The sequence below is a fragment of the Dipodomys ordii genome, unplaced genomic scaffold, assembly GCF_000151885.1.
Source record: "Dipodomys ordii isolate 6190 unplaced genomic scaffold, Dord_2.0 Scaffold148, whole genome shotgun sequence".
NCBI classification, from domain to species: domain Eukaryota; kingdom Metazoa; phylum Chordata; class Mammalia; order Rodentia; family Heteromyidae; genus Dipodomys; species Dipodomys ordii.
In genome coordinates this window covers 16593-34437 of record NW_012267364.1, presented here as the reverse complement: position 1 = coordinate 34437, position 17845 = coordinate 16593, and the positions used below count along the sequence as shown (strand labels likewise).

Sequence of the window (17845 nt, the reverse complement as noted above, 5' to 3'; positions counted from 1 at the left end):
GCTGCTGGCAGCAAGGGCCTCAGTCAGCTTCAAACTTCCTGGTTTTAAGTTTGGCAACTGACAGCTGTGTTGGGCCAGTGGAGATTCAAAACTGTGGTGAAGATCATGAAGTCGTAGAATACTGGAATACTTAATAAGTATTATGTGTCCGGCACACCACAGATGGATATGGTCTAGGAGAGCTGTGAGTTACCTCAAAGTCAAACCAGCAGCAGTGGCCAGGGCGCCTAGCATAATCTTCATTTTAATCTTTGCACATTAAGTGCACAGAGCTTTAGTGGCAAACACATTGCTGAGGGCAGTGGCAGGGGGTAATTTAAGTTAATGACTTTTTTTTTCAGTCATAGGGCTTGAACTCAGGGCATCACTTCTTGCCTAGCTTTTCTTGCTCAAGACTAGTATTCTACCACTTGAATCACAGCTCCACTTCCAGGTCTTTAGTGGTTAATTGGCGATAAGAGTCTCATGGATTTTCCTGCCCAGGCTGGCTTTGAATCACAACTCAGCCTCTTGTATAGCTAGGATTACAGATGTGGGCTGCTGGCACCCAGCCCAGTGTGATTTTTTTTTAATAGACAAAAGTGTATTCAAGCAATGTTGGACAGTTTTCCCTAAGCCCACTTTATTTCCTAATGGCTGGATGGCTGCTTTCTCAAGCCTGCTTGCTCTAGGATCTGAAACCACCTGCAAACCACCTGTTGCTATTCTGTTCTGAGCCCTATGACCTGGCATTGACATCATCGCTCTGTGTGGAGGCCTCTGGATACTCCATGTGGAACCAGCTACATTGCTGCAGTCAGATACAGCCTTAGATGAGACAGGTCCCCCATGTGCCAATCCCAGATTCCTGTGGACTTTACTAATGTTTTGTCTCCCTAGAAGTAAATGAGGCAGAGGTTGAAAAGACATCACTTTATTCCAAAGCTGATCATTTGGGAGAAAGATGTTTACAGTAACCCCTCCCTCAGCTCCCTCCACACTTTGAAGGGCCAACAAAAATCAGGCTGTTCACAACCCCAAGCAGGAAGTCCTGATATTCTGACTAACCACCAAAAGAGCCAGAAGTGGAGCTGTGGCTCAAGAGGTAAAGTGCTAGCCTTGAGCAAAGAGAAAACCTCAGGGACAGCACCCAGGCCCCAAGTTCAAGCCTCAGGACTAACACACACAAAAAAGAATAAGATTGCTCATAAGATGCGTTTATGGCTTAGGGCTGGGAAGGTGGCTCAGTGGTAGAGTGCTTGCCTTACATGCATGAGGCCCTGGGTTCGATTCCTCAGCACCACATACACCGAAAAAGCTGGAAGTGGTGCTGTGGCTCAAGTGGTAGAGTGTTAACCTTGAGCTGAAGAGCCCCACGACTGATCAAAAGAAAAAATAAAAAGATACTGTCTTAGCTTTAATGCGAATGAGACAAGAACAAAACACATTAAAATTATTGATCTAGATTAAAGGCAAGGAATGACTGAAATTTAAAGAGATGACTAATTCCATTTTTCTCAATAAGTTCCAGCAGGCCTTTGCTCCGTGTGTGTGTGTGTGTGTGTGTGTGTGTGTGTGTGTGTGTGCGCACGCGCGCGCGTGTGCCTGTACTTGGCATTTTGCTCAAGGCTGGAGTTCTACCACTTGAACCACTCCTCCACATATGGTTTTTTTGGCTGTTTAATTGGAAATAAGACTCCCTTGAATTTATCTGCCTGAACTGGCTTTAGGCCCAGAGTCTCCTATCTCAGCCTCCTGAGTAGGTAGCTAGGACTACAGGTGTAAGCCACTGGTACCTGCCTTTTCTCCATGTTTCACTGACAGAGACAAAATGAATCTCTAGTGACCAGAGATCAGTACCCAGTTTTCACTTAACACATCACCTCTTTTTTTTTACTTGGTGCTGGGAATGGAACGGGGGGCCTCACACATGCCAAGCGGTGAGTTTTACCCCCTGGCCCATCACCTCCATTTTAAACAATCCTTCTAAGAAAAGATCTAAGCCCACAATTAGGAGGAAGAGGAAGCCAAAGAACAGTTTAAATACTCTACAGATGTTTCCAACCACAGGAGGAGCAAAATGCCAAAAATTTGTAGAATTAAAGTGTGGCAGAGTCTAAGTCATAGGAGAGAGGAAGGCATGTGGAGGTCAAGTGAGTTCACTGATTTCGGAGGCCAAACCTAGCCCAGAGAACCATGGTCCAGTCCTGATGGGGTGATGCCTCCAGCCAGGGGATGAGCTGGGACTGGGGGCTCTCCAAACCATCACTGAGCAGAGCCCCAGTCTAAAGAACAGCAGGCAAGCCCACACCATCTGATGAGAGTTGGGGCCAAAGTTCAGGTCTGGAACATCAGGAAGCCCCCAAAGGCAGTGCTGGGGGCGCTTTTCTTGGTTACTGAGCCCTGGGTCAATTCAAACCACACCCTCTCACCCTTTTGCAACTCTGCCATAGAAAAGGTTGTAACAGTGCTCCCCCAGCTCGGCTCTGTGCTGTAGACTGGGGTTTGATGATGGCCCCCAAACACCAGCTGCCCCATGCCTGGGCCAGGGCCGAATTCAATGCTCACTGCAAAAAAGTAGACACCACGCTTTGGGGCTTGGAAGTGGCCATGTTCAGGGAAGTAGCTGCCACCAGTGTTGATGGCTGGGATGTTGAACTTCACCCTCTGCGGGGCAGTTATCCCTTCTGAAAAGCTGGCATAGAAAGCCACAGGGGAGCCTGGAAAACAGAGGGGAAATGCTTGGTGAGTTCATTATCTATTCCCTGAATGAGGAATTAAATGCAGAGAGACCTGCCTTTATCATCCTATGAACATTGGAGTCAGAGCCCAGCACTGGTGGCTCATGCTTGTAACCACCAAAAAGCCTATTTAGGAGGCTGAGAACTGAGAATTGAAGTTTGAAGTCAGCCTGGGCTGAAAAATGGCTGTGATCGCTAATTAACCAGCCCCAAGTCAGAAATGGAAGCTCAAGTGGTAGAGCACCAGCCTTGAGAAGGAAGAGTCAAGTGAGAGTGCCAGGCCCAAAGGCTTGAACTGGCACAAAGGAAAAGAAATAGAAATAGGACATTATTTCTTGATAAGCTACATATTGTCAATACAGTGTGATCTCAAAGGGTAAATATAAACTTGTATCTCATGGAGGTACATTTCCAAAGAGCATATTCTCAACCCTTTAGTTAGGACTTTCTCAAGACCTAAGTGTCCCTGGCTGTCGAATAGCTGTGTGACTAATAATGGCAGGCTGAGACAGGCTGGGAACCCAGATTTCCAACTTCCAGACATTTGCAACTTGCTAAGAATTTTCTTTTTCAGTGCCAAGGATCGAACCCAGGACCTCATGAATGCTCAGCTAGATCTTTATCACTGAGGACTCATGCCCAGACCATACCCAACTATCTTTAGGCATCTGGGGAAAGAGAATTTGCATATCTTCCAGGTAACCATGTTAACCCTGGGAAATAACTGAGGAGTGGAGAAGATGGTTCCTACTGGAGGTGAGCACTGGACCTTAGAGAAACAAGGAAAGAAAGGCTCCTCCAAGCTAGATGCAGTGCTGCACCCCTTCTCAGCTCTCTACCAGAGCCAGGAGTATTGTGAGTTCAAGAGCAGCCTGGACAACATAGTGAGCCCTACATAGTGAGCACCCATCCAGCTAGGTCTGGAAGCTACATGAAGCTTCCGAATATTGCTCTGAACTCTGGGATTACATATGGGGAAACTGAGTCCCAGAACGGCATAGTTTATTGCTCCAGACCACACAGCCAACCAATTACTAAATAGGGAGCAGACCTTGAATCTCTGGATTTTTGGGTGCTCTTCTGGCCCTCAGTTGCAGAAATGCTACCTCGGGCCTTAAGAGGACGACAATCTCCCACAGGACAAGAGAGAAGGTGTCATGTATACAGACAGGAGAGGCTGCAGGGGCAAACAAGTCACAACATAGGATCAGTAGGATGGTCCTCCTGAGTTCAGTACCTGACACTGACTTTGTCACCATCAAGGTAAAGTTCTTGTGAGTTCTGTCAAAATGCTGTTTTAGTGGAGGGGAGGGGTCTTGAGGCTAGGGGGCAAGTTTCTCAGGGAATAGAATTAGGCCCTCGAGATTTCACAACGGTCAGTCACTTTAGGTCCCAGAGTGAGAGCCAGGATCATTGATCTCCGGTCCATAAATAGCCTTGTGAATGCCAAAGTTCTGTTTTTCTCTGGTTCTAGTAGGTTTTACGAGAATGGGATTGTTGGATTAAGGCAAAAAGCTGGGTGTTGGTGATGCAGTTCTCACAATACCCAGCAGATGGCGCTCTAGTCCTGCTAAAGAAAGTCTGTCCAATAGCGCCCTCTGTGGGTACGTAGTCCTCTCCACCCTGCCTGCACCTGGGTGTTGGCCTTAAAGAGAGACCACACCCAGCCAGAGTGTCAAACCTGTGCTTTAGAAAGGAAAGCAAGGTGCAAACTGAAGATTGCACTCTTTGCAGTGCACAAATTCAAGCTCTACAATCTTCCACAAGACAAATAAGAGGAATATTTTAAAGGACAAATACTTCTGAATAACAAAATGTTGCAGTGGTAAACAGATGCCTAATTCTGAAAGTCATCAGGAAAATTCTGAAAGGCATCAGCAAATGGAGATCTTATGTGAGTCACAACATGGAAAAAAAGACTGGTGGGTGTTAGGAGAACCTGTTCCTTTCTTGCTGCCTCACACTGCCCCCGAGATCATCATGAAGTATCATCAAGGCCAGGGTGGGGCCTTTCAGCAAGACTCCGAAAAACCCACATGCCAGTTTGCACCAGCAAACCCACCTTGTCCACAGCTCTGTGTCTGGAGACAAAGCAGTCCCAGCCCCAAGGTCACCTTTCTAGGGAGAGAATTGCTTGAGACCCAGAGCAGCATGAAGGGAAGAGATGGAAAGGTTGACTCCACATAACTTCAACCTCAAAGCCAGCTCCTAGGGCTGGGACATGGGACCCCGTAGAGACCAGCCATCGATGCACTTGTTAAAGAGGAGAGCCAACATTCTAGAGACAGCCCCTCTCTGCTGCTCACTGGGGGTGAACAGGTTCTTCCCTGGGTAAGATGGTAATGATGATGAATATGCAGATAAGCAGCTGTGATGACTCATCATGACAAAGCCCATGAATGGCACTGAAGGCAGGATGGCCAGACAGGACAACGGTAGGGTGTTACCATGATAGGTTTCCCCAGCCCCTAGAGCGCAGGGCCGGGGAGAAAAAATGACAGGGAGGAGTTAAAGGGTGCACTTTCCTAGCAGGCAGCCAGCAATGTATATAGAAGCCTGTGAAAGTAACAGGAAGTACTTCTGCCAGCTCATGGACTGTGGCACTACCATTCACTTTGCTTATTTATTTGCCAGTCTTGGACTTGAACTCAGGGTCTCATGAGCTCACAAGCTCACTTGGCATTTTTCAATCATGTTTTTTTCCCTCTATTCTCTCTCTCTCTCTCTCTCTCTTTCTCTTTGTTGTTGTTGTTGTTGGTGGTGGTGGTGGTGGTGGTAGTAGTAGTTGCAGGGCTTGAACTCAGGGCCTGGGCATTCTTCCTGAGATTTTGTGTTCAAAACTATAGCTCTGCCACATGAGCCATACCTCCACTTATGTATTTTTGCTGGTTAGTTGGACCTACGAGTCCTTCCCAGGCTGGCTTTGAACTGTGATCCTCAGATCTCAGCCTCCTGAGTAGCTAGGATTACAGGTATGAGCCACCAGCACCTAGCTTTGCTTGGCTTTTTTGTTCAAAGCTGGTTCATCACTTGAGCCATACCTTCACTTCTGATTTTTTGCTGGCTAATTGGAGATAAGAGTCTCATGGACTTGGCTGTGTAGGTGGACTTCAAAACATGATTCCTCAGATATCAGCCTCCTGAGTAGCTAAGATTACAGGTGTGAACTACCAGTGCTCAGCCCTCCAACAATCTTGACTTCTGCCTCCCTAAAATCCAGGTATACCCCTGAGAAGGGGAGTCAAGGGGAAATGGACCTTGAGTAGCGATGACCCAGGACCATACTACCAAGCTGGGGACTGTATTATCCTCCCACACCCACTCAGTCCTCCTGGCCCAGCCACTTACCTGCCTCCCAGAGCTCTGCATTCAGGGCACCTTGCTCTAACCGTTTGGCATGGGCATCTGTCAAAGGTTCCACTTGCTTTTTGTCCCTTTTCCTGGAAGCTTCCAGGCCTTTCTGCTTCTTTCCTTTCCTGCTCATCATGGCCTGCAGTTTCCCCAGGTCTAGACTGACATTGGCTGCCACCAGTGCTTGGACATTCCCAAAGAGGCTGTGGAAGAGGTGCTGGTGCTGCTCCAGGCCTTGCTGGGTGGCGGAGAGTGCACTGCGAAGCGCCTCCAGGGAGCCATTGTTGGAGGAAGCCCAAGACTCGCAGCACCGCCCAAGGAGCTTGACGTCAAAGCGCAGGCGCTGGACCTCCTGCTCCAGCCCTTCCAGGACAGTGGCTCTGGCCTCCTCTGGCCCTGCATCATGGCTGGGCTCCAGATGCTCTGCCAGCCTTGGTAGCTCTACTCGACCATCCAGAGTCTGCTCCAGGGTAGTCACCCGGGCAGCCAGCTCATCCCAGCCAAGGGCTTGCTCCTGCAGCCCACTGGCAGCGTCCTGCAGGGCATTGCGGATCTCTTCATAACGTAGGGGCAGCAAACCAGGCGCCTCCTCAGACATCTTCTCCATCGTCTCCTCCCCAAAAAGCGCGGCCAGCACAGCCTCATGCCGCAGCGCATCCTCCAGCAGGGCGGCAAAGGAGCTGTGCAGCTGTCGCATCTCCCGATGAGTGTCATTTGCAAATGCCTTCAGCTCTCCCACCGAACGCTCCAGTGCCTGCAGCTGGCTCCGGATCCTGGCTCTCTCTGCCCGGGCCCACTGGCCCTCTTCCTTGTGCAAATCCATTGCCAGTGACAAGGTGTCCACGGTGCTCCTCAGGGCCTGCAGGGAGGAGCCGTCTAGCTGGCGTCGCTCATCCAGGCTCACTTGAGTCTCCTCCAAAGCACGTGTGGCATCCTTCTGCCCCTCCCGGATGGCATCCAGGTCATAGTAGAGCTTCTGGCAGTTACAGTCCTTGACGTACTTGATGAGGTCGGCATGGCCACCTTGCAGGTGCTGGAGGGTGAGGTTGAGCTCCAGGAGCTGCCGTTCCATCTCCTCCTTGTTCTCCTCCATGATAAGAGACTTCTCCATCAGGATCACCCGGAGTTCTCGCAGGCCGGTGTGATTCACCTGCAGCTCCTGCACCTGCCGCTCCACCTTGCTGATCTGATCAAACGTCTCATCAGATTCTGAGTACAGCTCCTTGATCTCATCCACGTGCTGGGCTAGGGTGGCCCTCATGTCCTCAAGGGTGCCCTGCAACTCTTCTTCTCTACTGCTGGTGGCCACATGCAGGGCCGACAGATTCCTCTGTAGCTGACTCAGCCTGGCCTGCAGGCTGTCGGGCTCAGATCTTGGCGCTGCCATCACCAGGCTGACATTTGTCCCAGGGATCTCCTGAGCTTTGCTCAGCCGCTTTAACTTGGTGTCCACTTCAGCCTGGACCTCAGACAGGGCATGGTGCAGGGATTGGCTCTGGGTGTGCAGACGCTCAGCCACATCCCGCTCAAGCTGGCCCATTTTGTGGCTGTTCTCCTCTACCTTCGTCTCAAACTTGGCTCCAAGCTCCTGGATGTCGGCCCTGGCCACCATGTCCTCCTGGACCCTCTTGATGGCCTGCTGATTGGCTTCCACGTCAAGGGACAGATTTCTTACAGCCTGGGAAAGGCTATGCAGGCTCTCGTTGAAGCTCCTCCAGATGGGGCTGAGGTGTGTTTCTAAAAAGTTGTCCATGTGCAGGGGCAACACGTGCTCCAAAGACCTGCCAGGAAACTCTGCAACAGACACCATGTTCACACATGCCCATGGTCGCGGACACCCTTCCCGACTGAGGGAGCAAGGGCCTCCGGGGTCTGGGGCCTCCTCCGGAATCCTCTACTCACCAAACTCCGTTTGATTGGTCTCTGTAGCAGCAGCAGTGAGGTTACTGGCCAGGGCATTCCACAGGCCTGGGAGGCCATCTGCAGCCTGGTGGATGTCATTCTGAAGGTCTCCCAGCAGGCGCTCTTGTTGTTTCTGCTGCACCTCGATCCCACTGAGCTCCAAAGCAGGGTGACCTAAAGATACACAAGACATAGAGGTATTGAGGGACAGTTCATCAGCCTAGGCAGGTCCTGGAGTCCAGAGAAGATTTGGAAGCCAAAGGCACGGGAGATGCATGCTGGCACCATCTGGGCTGGAGCTTCGATACCTTAGTTCCAGCAGGACTTAGGCAAGGCCTCTATACCATCACCCTCCCTCCCACACCATTGGCAGACATGACTAATCGATCACAGCACATTTCCTTCTGAAGCTACCTCTTCACAGTTGGCAACCTTTGTTAATCGGAATTTTATCTTATGAAAAAAACTTATTTCCCACTGGGCATGGTGTCTCACACCTATGATCCTAGCTACTCAGGGGGGTGAGATCTGAGGATCATAATTCAAAGCCAGACCCTGAGTTCAAGTCCACAACCAACAACAACTCACTTCCCATCCCAGCTGTGGGCTCAATTATTGTCTCTCGGTGATTCTCCTGTGATGATTCTAAGAACAAGAATGTCATAACTTTCTAGCCCTAGCAGATGAAAGACTTCTTGTAGGCCTGGCAGCCTTGTGTGGGTTCAGGCTCAAATTAGTCCTTGTCAGAAAATGGGGTCAAGGAAAAGGGCTGTGTGCTCAACCCCAGACAGACAGTTGAGGAAACCTGGCCCTTGGAGGGATGGTAGGGCCACTAAAAGAGTCCCTGGCTGTTTCAAGGGGCAAGATTTTCCTAAAATGGCATTGCCAATCATAGGAGAAAGGACAAGGGACCTGGGGCCTACCCCTTCCACACCTTTCCAGGAAAGCAACGCACCAAGTTCAAAGTCAACCAGCTGGTCCCAAGGCTCATAGAGGACATCACTTGGCTCTGCAGGCACAGGAGTCATTGTGGGATCTGCAGAAGGAAACATTAGCTGTTGACCCCAGAGGGCAGATGAATGGTATGACCTCTGGGGTCAGAGGTCAAGAGGAGGGGCTTCCAGAATCCCTACCATGATGCTGGCAATTGGGACCTTGGAAGCCAGGACAGCACCTCCAGGCCGTGGAGGTCAGTACCTTCTGCTTGACTTGGTACACAGGCTTGTGGGCCACTCGGTACCTGGGGGGAGGAGAGGGATTTAGTGACTCCAGGGTGAGCCCACAGAGCCTGAGCAAATAGTCTGCCCACCCCACTCACATGACTTTGGCCTTCTGGCAGCCCAGAGCCTGCTGGGGACAGGGCTGCTGGGAATGGATGACGAATTTCTCTGTTTTACAAACGGCTATGAAGGTGACCAGCCTGGACTTCTGGTATGCACACCAGTTCCTGGAAAACAAACCAGAGGACAGAGCTGCAGAGTAGCAGCCAGCAGCTTCACCCCAGCTCCCCTTCCTGGAAGCCCAAAGGGGTGGCTGGTGTAGGGTACCAGCCTCTGCCCCACCCAGCACCAGGACTCTGGAATCCATTAGCCTGAGAAGGGATGTGTATTATTCATCCCTGGGCTGTCTCTCCACAAACCTGGCTACTGGGGAACCTGAACTACCTACTGCCTTCCTGAAGCCTTCCCCGGAGCTGGCTCCGAGAGGGAGAGGAGCCCTCTGATGTCAAACAGCCAAATTACCCATACAGCCAGGCAGCAGCAGCTCATGCCTGTAGTCCTAGCTAATCAAGGGGCTGCGATCTGAAGATGAAGGTTCAAAGCCAGCCTGGGCAGGCAAGCCCATGAGACTCTTCTCTTCAATTAACCACTAAAACACTGAACATGGAGTTGTGGCTCCGTAGGAGAACATTAGCCTTGAACAAAATAGCTCAGGGTCAGCGCCCAGGTCCTGAGCTCAAGCCCCCCAATATGGAAAAAAAAATCAAATAAAAATACCGATAGAGCCAGAAGAGCCCTCATTGTTCCCTGGTGACCGGGAGGCAGCTTCGGGCAGCTGGGAGGGAGAGTCCTGGGTTGAATGCTTTCTACTTTCTGACTGTGATCTTGATCAAGGCCCTTAGGGAGTTTCCACTTCCCCATTCAACAGTAGGGGGTAGTGGTGCTTTCTTCTAAGTACCCAGTAGCTCAGATAAGTACCCTCAGATGCTGTAGTAGGCCCCTCCTGGCTGTCCTGGCAGCTCCCCAACTCTCATATCTTCCTCTCCAGAAATCCCAGCACAGCCAGGGCTCCTGTTCCTTGGTGGTATCCCATCAGGACCACGATAGAAGTGAGCTTTCCAACCCAGTGCTGGGCGCTCCTACCTGTGATCCTAGCTCCTCAGGAGGCTGAGATCTGAAGATCACACTTCAAAACCAGCCCAGGCAGGAAAGTCTGCAAGACTGATCTCCAATTAACCAGCAAAAAGCCAGAAGTGGAGCGGTGGCTCAAGTAGTAAAGTGCTAGACTTGAGTTAAAAAGCTTAAGAACAGTGCCCAGGTCCTGAGTTCAAACCCCAGTACACACACACACACACACACACACACACACACACAGATGAGCTTTGCAGTGGCCACTGGGGAAGAAGGCCAGGAAGAAGAAGGGCAGTCCTTCAGGCTGAAGCTCTACCACTTGAACCACATCTCTACTGGCTTTTTGCTGGTTAATTAGCATAAGAGTCTCATGGACTTTTCCTCATAACCTGGGTGGTGTTGCTTAGCTTCCCCCCAACAAGGCTGGTGTTCTACCACTTAAACACACCTCCACTTCTGGCTTTTTTTGCTGGTTATTTGGAAATTATCCGGTCTCTTAGACTTTGCTGCATGAGCTGGCTTCAAATCTCAATCTTCAGATCCCAGTCTCCTGAGTAGCTAGGATTACAGGCGTGAGCCAGTAGTGCCTGGCTCATGGGCTGTGTCTTGAGATCAGGAGGGGCAGCAGGAAGCAGGGCAGAGTTATGGTGTGGCAAGGAGCAGCAGCGGGAGGCGGGTAGGTGCGGAGGTATGGCACTGGCAATGCAGCTGGACCATTTGCTGAGGCCATGGGAAGTCCCAGAGAAGTTCCCAGCCAGAAAGTACTATGAAAGCCATCCTGGCTCCTGGGCACCCGCAGGAAAGGAGTGGGTAAGGGATCCCAGGTGTAGGTGTTGATCCAGGGCAGGCGTTATAGGAGACATGATCGCATCTGAACTGTTAGAAGGCCATGGTCAGGGATGCTGGTGATTGAAAGCTATTGATGACTGAGGTTTTTGTTGTGGCAGATGCTGCAGGGACTGAAGGTCATCACGTGACCACCTCACACTAATTAAAAGTCTATGACTCCCACTCTGTCCCCTGGACAGAGAGCCTGAAAAGCTTTCCAACCCCAGAGGAAGAGACCCAAGATGCTGTCATTAGGAGACCCCCCCCACCCCCCTCACTGGTGAAGCAGCCAAGCCAGAGCATCCTGTAACCAGAGAGTCATGTCCGTACACCTCCGGTTCCATTCAGCTTCTCAATCTACTCATCAGAGAGCAGACGGCCAAGGGGCACCTCGGAGGAAAGTCTGTTACAAAAGAGAGAAGTGAAGCCAGGCGCCTGTGGCTCATGCCTGTCTTCCTAGCTACTGAGGAGGCTGAGATCTGAGGATTGCAGTTCAAAGCCAGATTAAGCAGGAGACTCTTATTTCCAATTAATCACCAAAAAGCTGGAAGTAGAGCTGTGGCTCAATTGGTCTTAAGCACAAAAGCTCAGGGACAGTGCCCAGGCCCTGAGTTCAAGTCCCAGGACTAGCAAAAAACAACAACAACAAAGAGGGAAGTGAGCTGTGGGCGTAGCTTGGTGATGGAGCATATGTGAAGACCATGTGAGACCCTGAATTCAATCCCCAGGACTGAAAGAAACAAAGAAAAAGAAAACAGCAGAGGGAAGTCAAAATGGTCAAAGGGTAGAAAAACCAGTTTGGAGAGAACCAAGACTCTATAGAGAGAAGAGAACTTTCCAAAAATGTGAACTCAAGATTCCCCAGATTGATAAGAGATTAACACACACACACACACACACACACACACACACACACACACACACAAAGCTCTGAAGTGCTTGAAATTCCAGCTGATCCAGAGTGGAGAACAGGGAGAAAAACTTTTGAGGCCAGTCTGGGCAAAGGTTATTGAGACTTTCATCTTAACCAATAAGCGGTCCCAGCTACTCAGGAGACCACAGAAAGCAGGATCCTGGTTTGAGGCCTGCTCCAGGCCAAATAAATAACTAAATAAATAAAATAGGGGAGTCTATCTGAAAAATAAGTAAAAGTTAAAAAAAGCACTGGACACATAGCTCAAGTGGTAGAGTACAAGCTGGACTCTAAGTTTAAATCCTAGTACCACTAAAAGAGAAAGGAAGGAGGGGAAGAAGGAAGGAAGAGAGGAAGGAAGGAAGGAAGAGAGGAAGGAAGGAAGGAAGGAAGGAAGGAAGGAAGGAAAGAGAGAGGGAAGGAGGAAGGAGGAAGGAGGGAGGAAGGTTGGTTGATTCAGTGCTGAAACACTGAAACTGATTTTCCAGGCCTGTAGCTCAGGGGCTGTGGGTAAGATGTCTACCTGCAAGAGATACCAGCTCTGGGCTCAATGAAAATCCCTAGAACATGAAATTGGCCCTAGGACACAATCTCTATGAACCACTGCTAGTGGGGACATTCCCTAGGTACATTTGGCCATGTCCGATGGCATGTATGTCATCTTGTGGGGTGCTGTGGATGTATCATGGCTATCCCCATAGGTGAAGAATGTTACTGGATTCCCCATGACACACAGGATTCCCCATGCAGGCATTACCCAGGCGGGGGATCACCTGTGCAAAGAGCTATGTAAGCAAGCACCACTCTTCACACTCCAGTGGCCTCTGCCAGTGGGCCTGGTGCTCCCAGCCGACTGCATCCTGCCAGGACTGCCCAAAACCCTTCACCTTGAAGCCCTAGAACCGGAAACAGTGCTGCCCCGCCTTCCTGCCCGGGAACTTTCTCCTCTGACATGCCCAAACCTTGACCTTTAGCAAGCTGTCCACGCTCCCCACCCTTGGCAGCTCCTTCTCTGGCACAGAGCAGGCAGCTGGCCCAGAAGCCCTGGGAACATTCCTGACCTTTGCTTTGGTTTCCTACAGTGCCTGGCAGCTCCTAGCTGGCCCCCAGCACTCTTGCCCCGGGCCCCACGTGCTAAAGCATTCTATTGTTCTCACTACCCCCTCTATCTCATGCTGCTCCCTCTTCGTTTCTTTCACCTAGGGGAGGGGTCTTCTGGGCACCCCCATCTTCTCAAAAGCCTACTGAGGGGACAGGTGCCAGCACTGAGTGAGGGTATGATACCCCAGGCAGGACTCGAGGGCCAAATCCAGTGGACTTGACCCAGACAAGAGGGGCGGCTGACCCCCTTCCTTCAACATGTCAGGTGACCTTGAACAAAGTACCCCCTTCCCCCCCACACACACTCTCTTCTGGAAATGTGGAGAAGCTGTGTCCCTGGGGACACAGAGGAGGGAAGGGAAAGCTGATGGCTCTAGCAGGGAGCGGCCTGTCAGCCAGTGCTTTCTGCATAATAGATCGGTAGCTACTGGTTGGCCAGAGTCCTTAAGTGCCTCTCAGCCTGTCAATAAATCTGCCTTGGGCAGGGCCTTAACGCCTCCTGGGGTGGGGGTGGGAGAGTCCACACTCTAAGGCCTGCATCAAGCCGTTAGCATGACAACCCCAAGGCAAACACACCCATAGAGTTTTGGTCCCTGAGCCTGAGAGAAATTGGCAAAGAAACCCGAGGCCCACTTTGTGGCCAGCCCAGATCCGGGCTTCCCTGAATGTGGGGAGGCTCCTGTGGCTGGGAGCCTTGGCCTCAGCTCTTCTCTAATGACACTCTGGGCCCCACAGCCAGGACAAAAATAAGTTCAGGAGCAGAGCATGGCCCAAACATCATGGCCCGGGCTCCATCCTGTTTCTGTGTGACCTCTAGTGACACGCTGGACTCCTCTGACTGAGAGGCTCCCTGAAGTAAACATCCCAAACGCTCCTCGCATTAAAAGAACCCAGGCTGGGGACTGATGGCTCCTGCCTGTAATCCTTGCTACTCCGGAGGCGGAGATCTGAGGATCATAGTTTCAAGTCAGCCTGGGCAGCCAAATCCGACAGACTCTTATCTCTAACCAGCATAAAGCTGAAAGGAGAGCTATGGCTTACATGGGAAAGCATCAGCCTTGAGCAAAAAAATAGCTAAGGGACAGTGCCCAGGCCCTGAGTTCTAGCCCTAGCACAAAAAACAAAGCCTGGTGCTGATGACTGGGAACAATATCAACTATACGCCCTCCCCCCCGCCCCCACTGAGTTGTCAATCATAACAACATAGGAAGGGGACACCTTGCCCAGACTCTGCTTCCTCTCCATCGGGTCCAAATATTCAGGCTTCCTAGATAGAGCTTTGAGGGGTCTCCAGGGGGGACAGGGGGCTCGGAAGCAGCTAATTATATCCCTTCTTTACCCTGATACCTGACAATCTGGAGACACGAGGCACCTAGCACCCTGTTTTGTTCAAGCTTATCCTTCCAAAGGCTTGTGTGCAGGTCTATAGCTAGGACTTCCCTGTCTCTTGGATATAGGTGTGAAGAGCAAATTCATGGAAGAAGCCTGGCTGGAGCCCCTGTTAGGTGCACTGGCCCACCCTGCCCCCTTCCCCTGTGGCTGGAGCAGCATTTCTGCCTCACCAGCCCAAGGAGCAGGGGAAGTTATCAGCCCAGGAAACGGCAGTGTTTCCTTCCTTTCTCAGCAGCTCCTCCGGATGCTTTGACATTGTGGGCTTGGCCTGTGGAGTTCTCCACAGTTTCTGGCACTGTGGGAAAGCGACTTTCGTAGGCAGCGGTGGCAGCCTTTTGAATATCTGGGGATTCCTGGGCCAAGGGTACAAGTGGGCAGATCTTCATGAGTGGAGATCACCCAGAGAAAGGCAGAGAAACCCTAGGTTCCTGGGGCTAAGAGAATGTCCAATTTATCTCTACAACCAAGTGAGGAGGGAGACACAGGAGAAGGATCCTTCCTCCTATCCTCTGTGGTCCCCTCAAACTCCAGATGCCTGGTGGCTGGAGCCTGTAATCTTAGCCACTCAAAAGACGGAGATCTGAGGATCACAGTTTGAAGCCAGCCCCAGTAGAAAAGTCCATGAGACTCTTATCTCCAGTTAACCACCAAAATGTCAGAAGTGGAGCTGTGGCTCAAGTGGTAGAGCAATAACCTTGAATGGGGGGGGAAGCTAAGAAATGGCACCCAGACCCTGAGTTCAAGCCCCAGTACTAGCACACACACAGAAAGCAAAGGGGGGCTGGGAGAGAGAGAGGTGTCCAGGGCCTGGGACACAGAGCCGATGGCTTTGGGGAGGGAAGTTAGGTCTTTGGTCCTGAAATCAGAGCTCATGGCTTGATTGCCTCCACTGAATTAACTGTGTGTCAGAACTGGGCACAGGGCAGGATGGATTTCTCCATCTTACCCACTCCACCAGGTCCTTCTTTGTGAAGAGTGGGTATGTACTGTTCATTCTCCTCTCTTACTTCTCCCTGGTCAAACCCACTTTCAGAAAAATGCCCAAGCCAGGCAAAGGTAGCTCATACCTGTAATCCTAGCTACTCAAGAGGCTGAGATCTGAGAATTGCAGTAAAGTTTGGGAGACTTATCTCCAATTAATCACCAGAAAGCTGGAAGTGGAGCTATGGGTCAAGTGGTAGAGTGCTAGCCTTGAGTGACAGCTAAAGGACAGCACCCAGGCCCTGAGTTCAAGCCCCAGTTCTGGCATAGGAAAAGAAGTAGGAAGAGGAGGAGGAGGAAGAAGAAGTGGAGAAGGAGGAGGAAGAAGAGGAGGCAAAGGCAGAGGAGGAGGAGGAAGAAGACGAAGAGGAGGAGGAGGAGGAGGAGGAGGAAGAGAAGCATACACAAGGGACCTTCATGTGGAAGAACTGGAAGCTGAATGAAGCCTCGCACAGACAGGTGCTCCTTGGAGCCCAGGATGGTCCCTGTCGGGGCCCCAGTGCGGAGACTGTGGGTGAGCATGAATCTCAGTCCTCTCCATATCTAAATGCTTCTTTCTGAGGGCTAGTTGTAAACTCACTCAGCCTCAGAGCCAGTCCCAGCTCTCCTCAGCTGTGTGACTTACATCAAGTTACTCAGCCTCTCTAAACCATTTTTTTTTTTGGTCCGAGACCAGGACTAGAACTTGATATTTGATGCTCACTGGCAAGCACTCTACCAGCTGAGCCATCCTCCAGCCCCTACACCTCCAACTCCTCCATGAATGGGGTTGCTGAGGAGATTTACAGAGCAAACACTTGGCAAGATGCTAGGCTTGGAGGCCAGCTCACAGGTACCTGCTGCTCTGATGATGACTCATGGCTCCAGAGTGGCTGCAGACCCTGAAAGGAACCTGCACCCCAGAACCTAGCGGCAGAGTGGGGGTCCCCGGCCCCGCTTGAATTCAGGAAAATGGTGCCCAAGTCCCTACAGAAAGATAGTCTTGAGTGTTGGGACTGTGGCTTCGTGGTAGAGTGCTTGCCTAGCATGCAAGAAGCCCTGGGTTCGATTCCTCAGTACCACATAAATAGAAAAAGCCGGAAGTGGCACTATGGCTCAAGTGGTAGCTAGCCTTGAGCAAAAGAAGCTCAGGGGCAGTGCTCAGGCCTGGCAAAAAAAAAAAGACCACTTTGCCCATTTCCAGAGGGTCCCTAGAGCACTGCCCCCCCCGGACTCCCTGTCTTCTGAGGATCGGGGGTCCTCTCAGCCATCACAGCCTGGCTTCTGGGCACTCAGACCACAATCCCAGACTGAAGGGTAGCTGTCCCCCAAGACCTTGGCTGGGTCAGCCTCGCTGGGGCTCAGCTTTCAGACCTGGAACCAGAGCCTCCCCAACTGGAAGCTTCCAGAACTACAGTCTCTGAGCCCCCATGCTGGGTGTCAGCTGGTGGACACAATTCCTCCCTGCCCCCCCACCACCACTCCCTGCCCAAGCTCTATCCCCTGCTATGGGTCATGTAAGGCTCTTCGTGTTACTCTCCGGACAGGCCCTGGAATGCCCAACTGACATCTGAGATCTTGCTCAGCGGCACAACTGGCCTAGCAGCTAGCCTGGCCCATTTCACGGATGGGTAACTGAGGCCCAGAGAGGCTGTGCTGAGACTCAAATGCCCCATGATCTTGGCCAAACTCCAAGCCCTCCTTACCGTCCAAGGGGGACCCTGCTGGGGTCCTCAGCTTCTGCCCCTGAGACTCCAGAAGATCCGGGGTCATGTGGATCAGAGAATCTGCTTCCAGGGGCCTGGGCCCAGGCTCCTGTGAGTCCCCAGCTCAGGGGTCCCCCGAGGCCCAGCAGCAGCGTCAGGATCATCTTGGCTTCAAGAGCAGACTTCGGACTGGTTCCGCTCAGGCTCAGCCTGGTCATAGACTCTCAAAACTGTCAGTGACGTGGTCCTCAAGTTGAATCTCAGAAGGAAAAGAAAACACAAGAATAACAAAGAGAGGAAGTGGCCTGGGCCAGCCCACCCCAGTGGGCCTCGTCCGGCCCCCCTCTCCATCCCCCGCCTGGCTCCCACGGAGGCCGCCAACCATGCAGGCCAGTTCCTGTACCTCAAGAGGAAGGTGGGCGACACGTGGGCAGGTTGGTCGCCACCAAACCTGTCCCTCTTGGAACCTTTTCCCTGGGAGTCAGGAAAAAGGACACAGGCTTTTAGCTGGAGTATTGGGAAGTGGTCTTCTGGGCTCAAGGGACTTGCTACCCACACACGTGGCTGTTCAGGAAGTGGGCATGGGAGGTACATGCCTCTTCAGCCTTTTTAGGCACTGGG

General features: G+C 51.5%; 1 protein-coding gene across 1 annotated transcript; it reads right to left on the bottom strand.

The window, feature by feature from the left end:
• Window positions 1-1702: 1702 nt before the first annotated feature.
• Mmrn2 (multimerin 2) lies at window positions 1703-17457 on the bottom strand. Its single transcript, XM_013032091.1, has 7 exons — window positions 17225-17457; window positions 9292-9420; window positions 9107-9213; window positions 8929-9009; window positions 7974-8147; window positions 6069-7865; window positions 1703-2699 (listed from the first exon to the last, which is right to left on the bottom strand). The coding sequence occupies exons 1-7, from the start codon at window positions 17440-17442 to the stop codon at window positions 2317-2319; spliced, it is 2889 nt and encodes a 962-aa protein (XP_012887545.1). The 5' UTR covers window positions 17443-17457; the 3' UTR covers window positions 1703-2316.
• Between the last annotated feature and the right edge of the window lie 388 nt (window positions 17458-17845).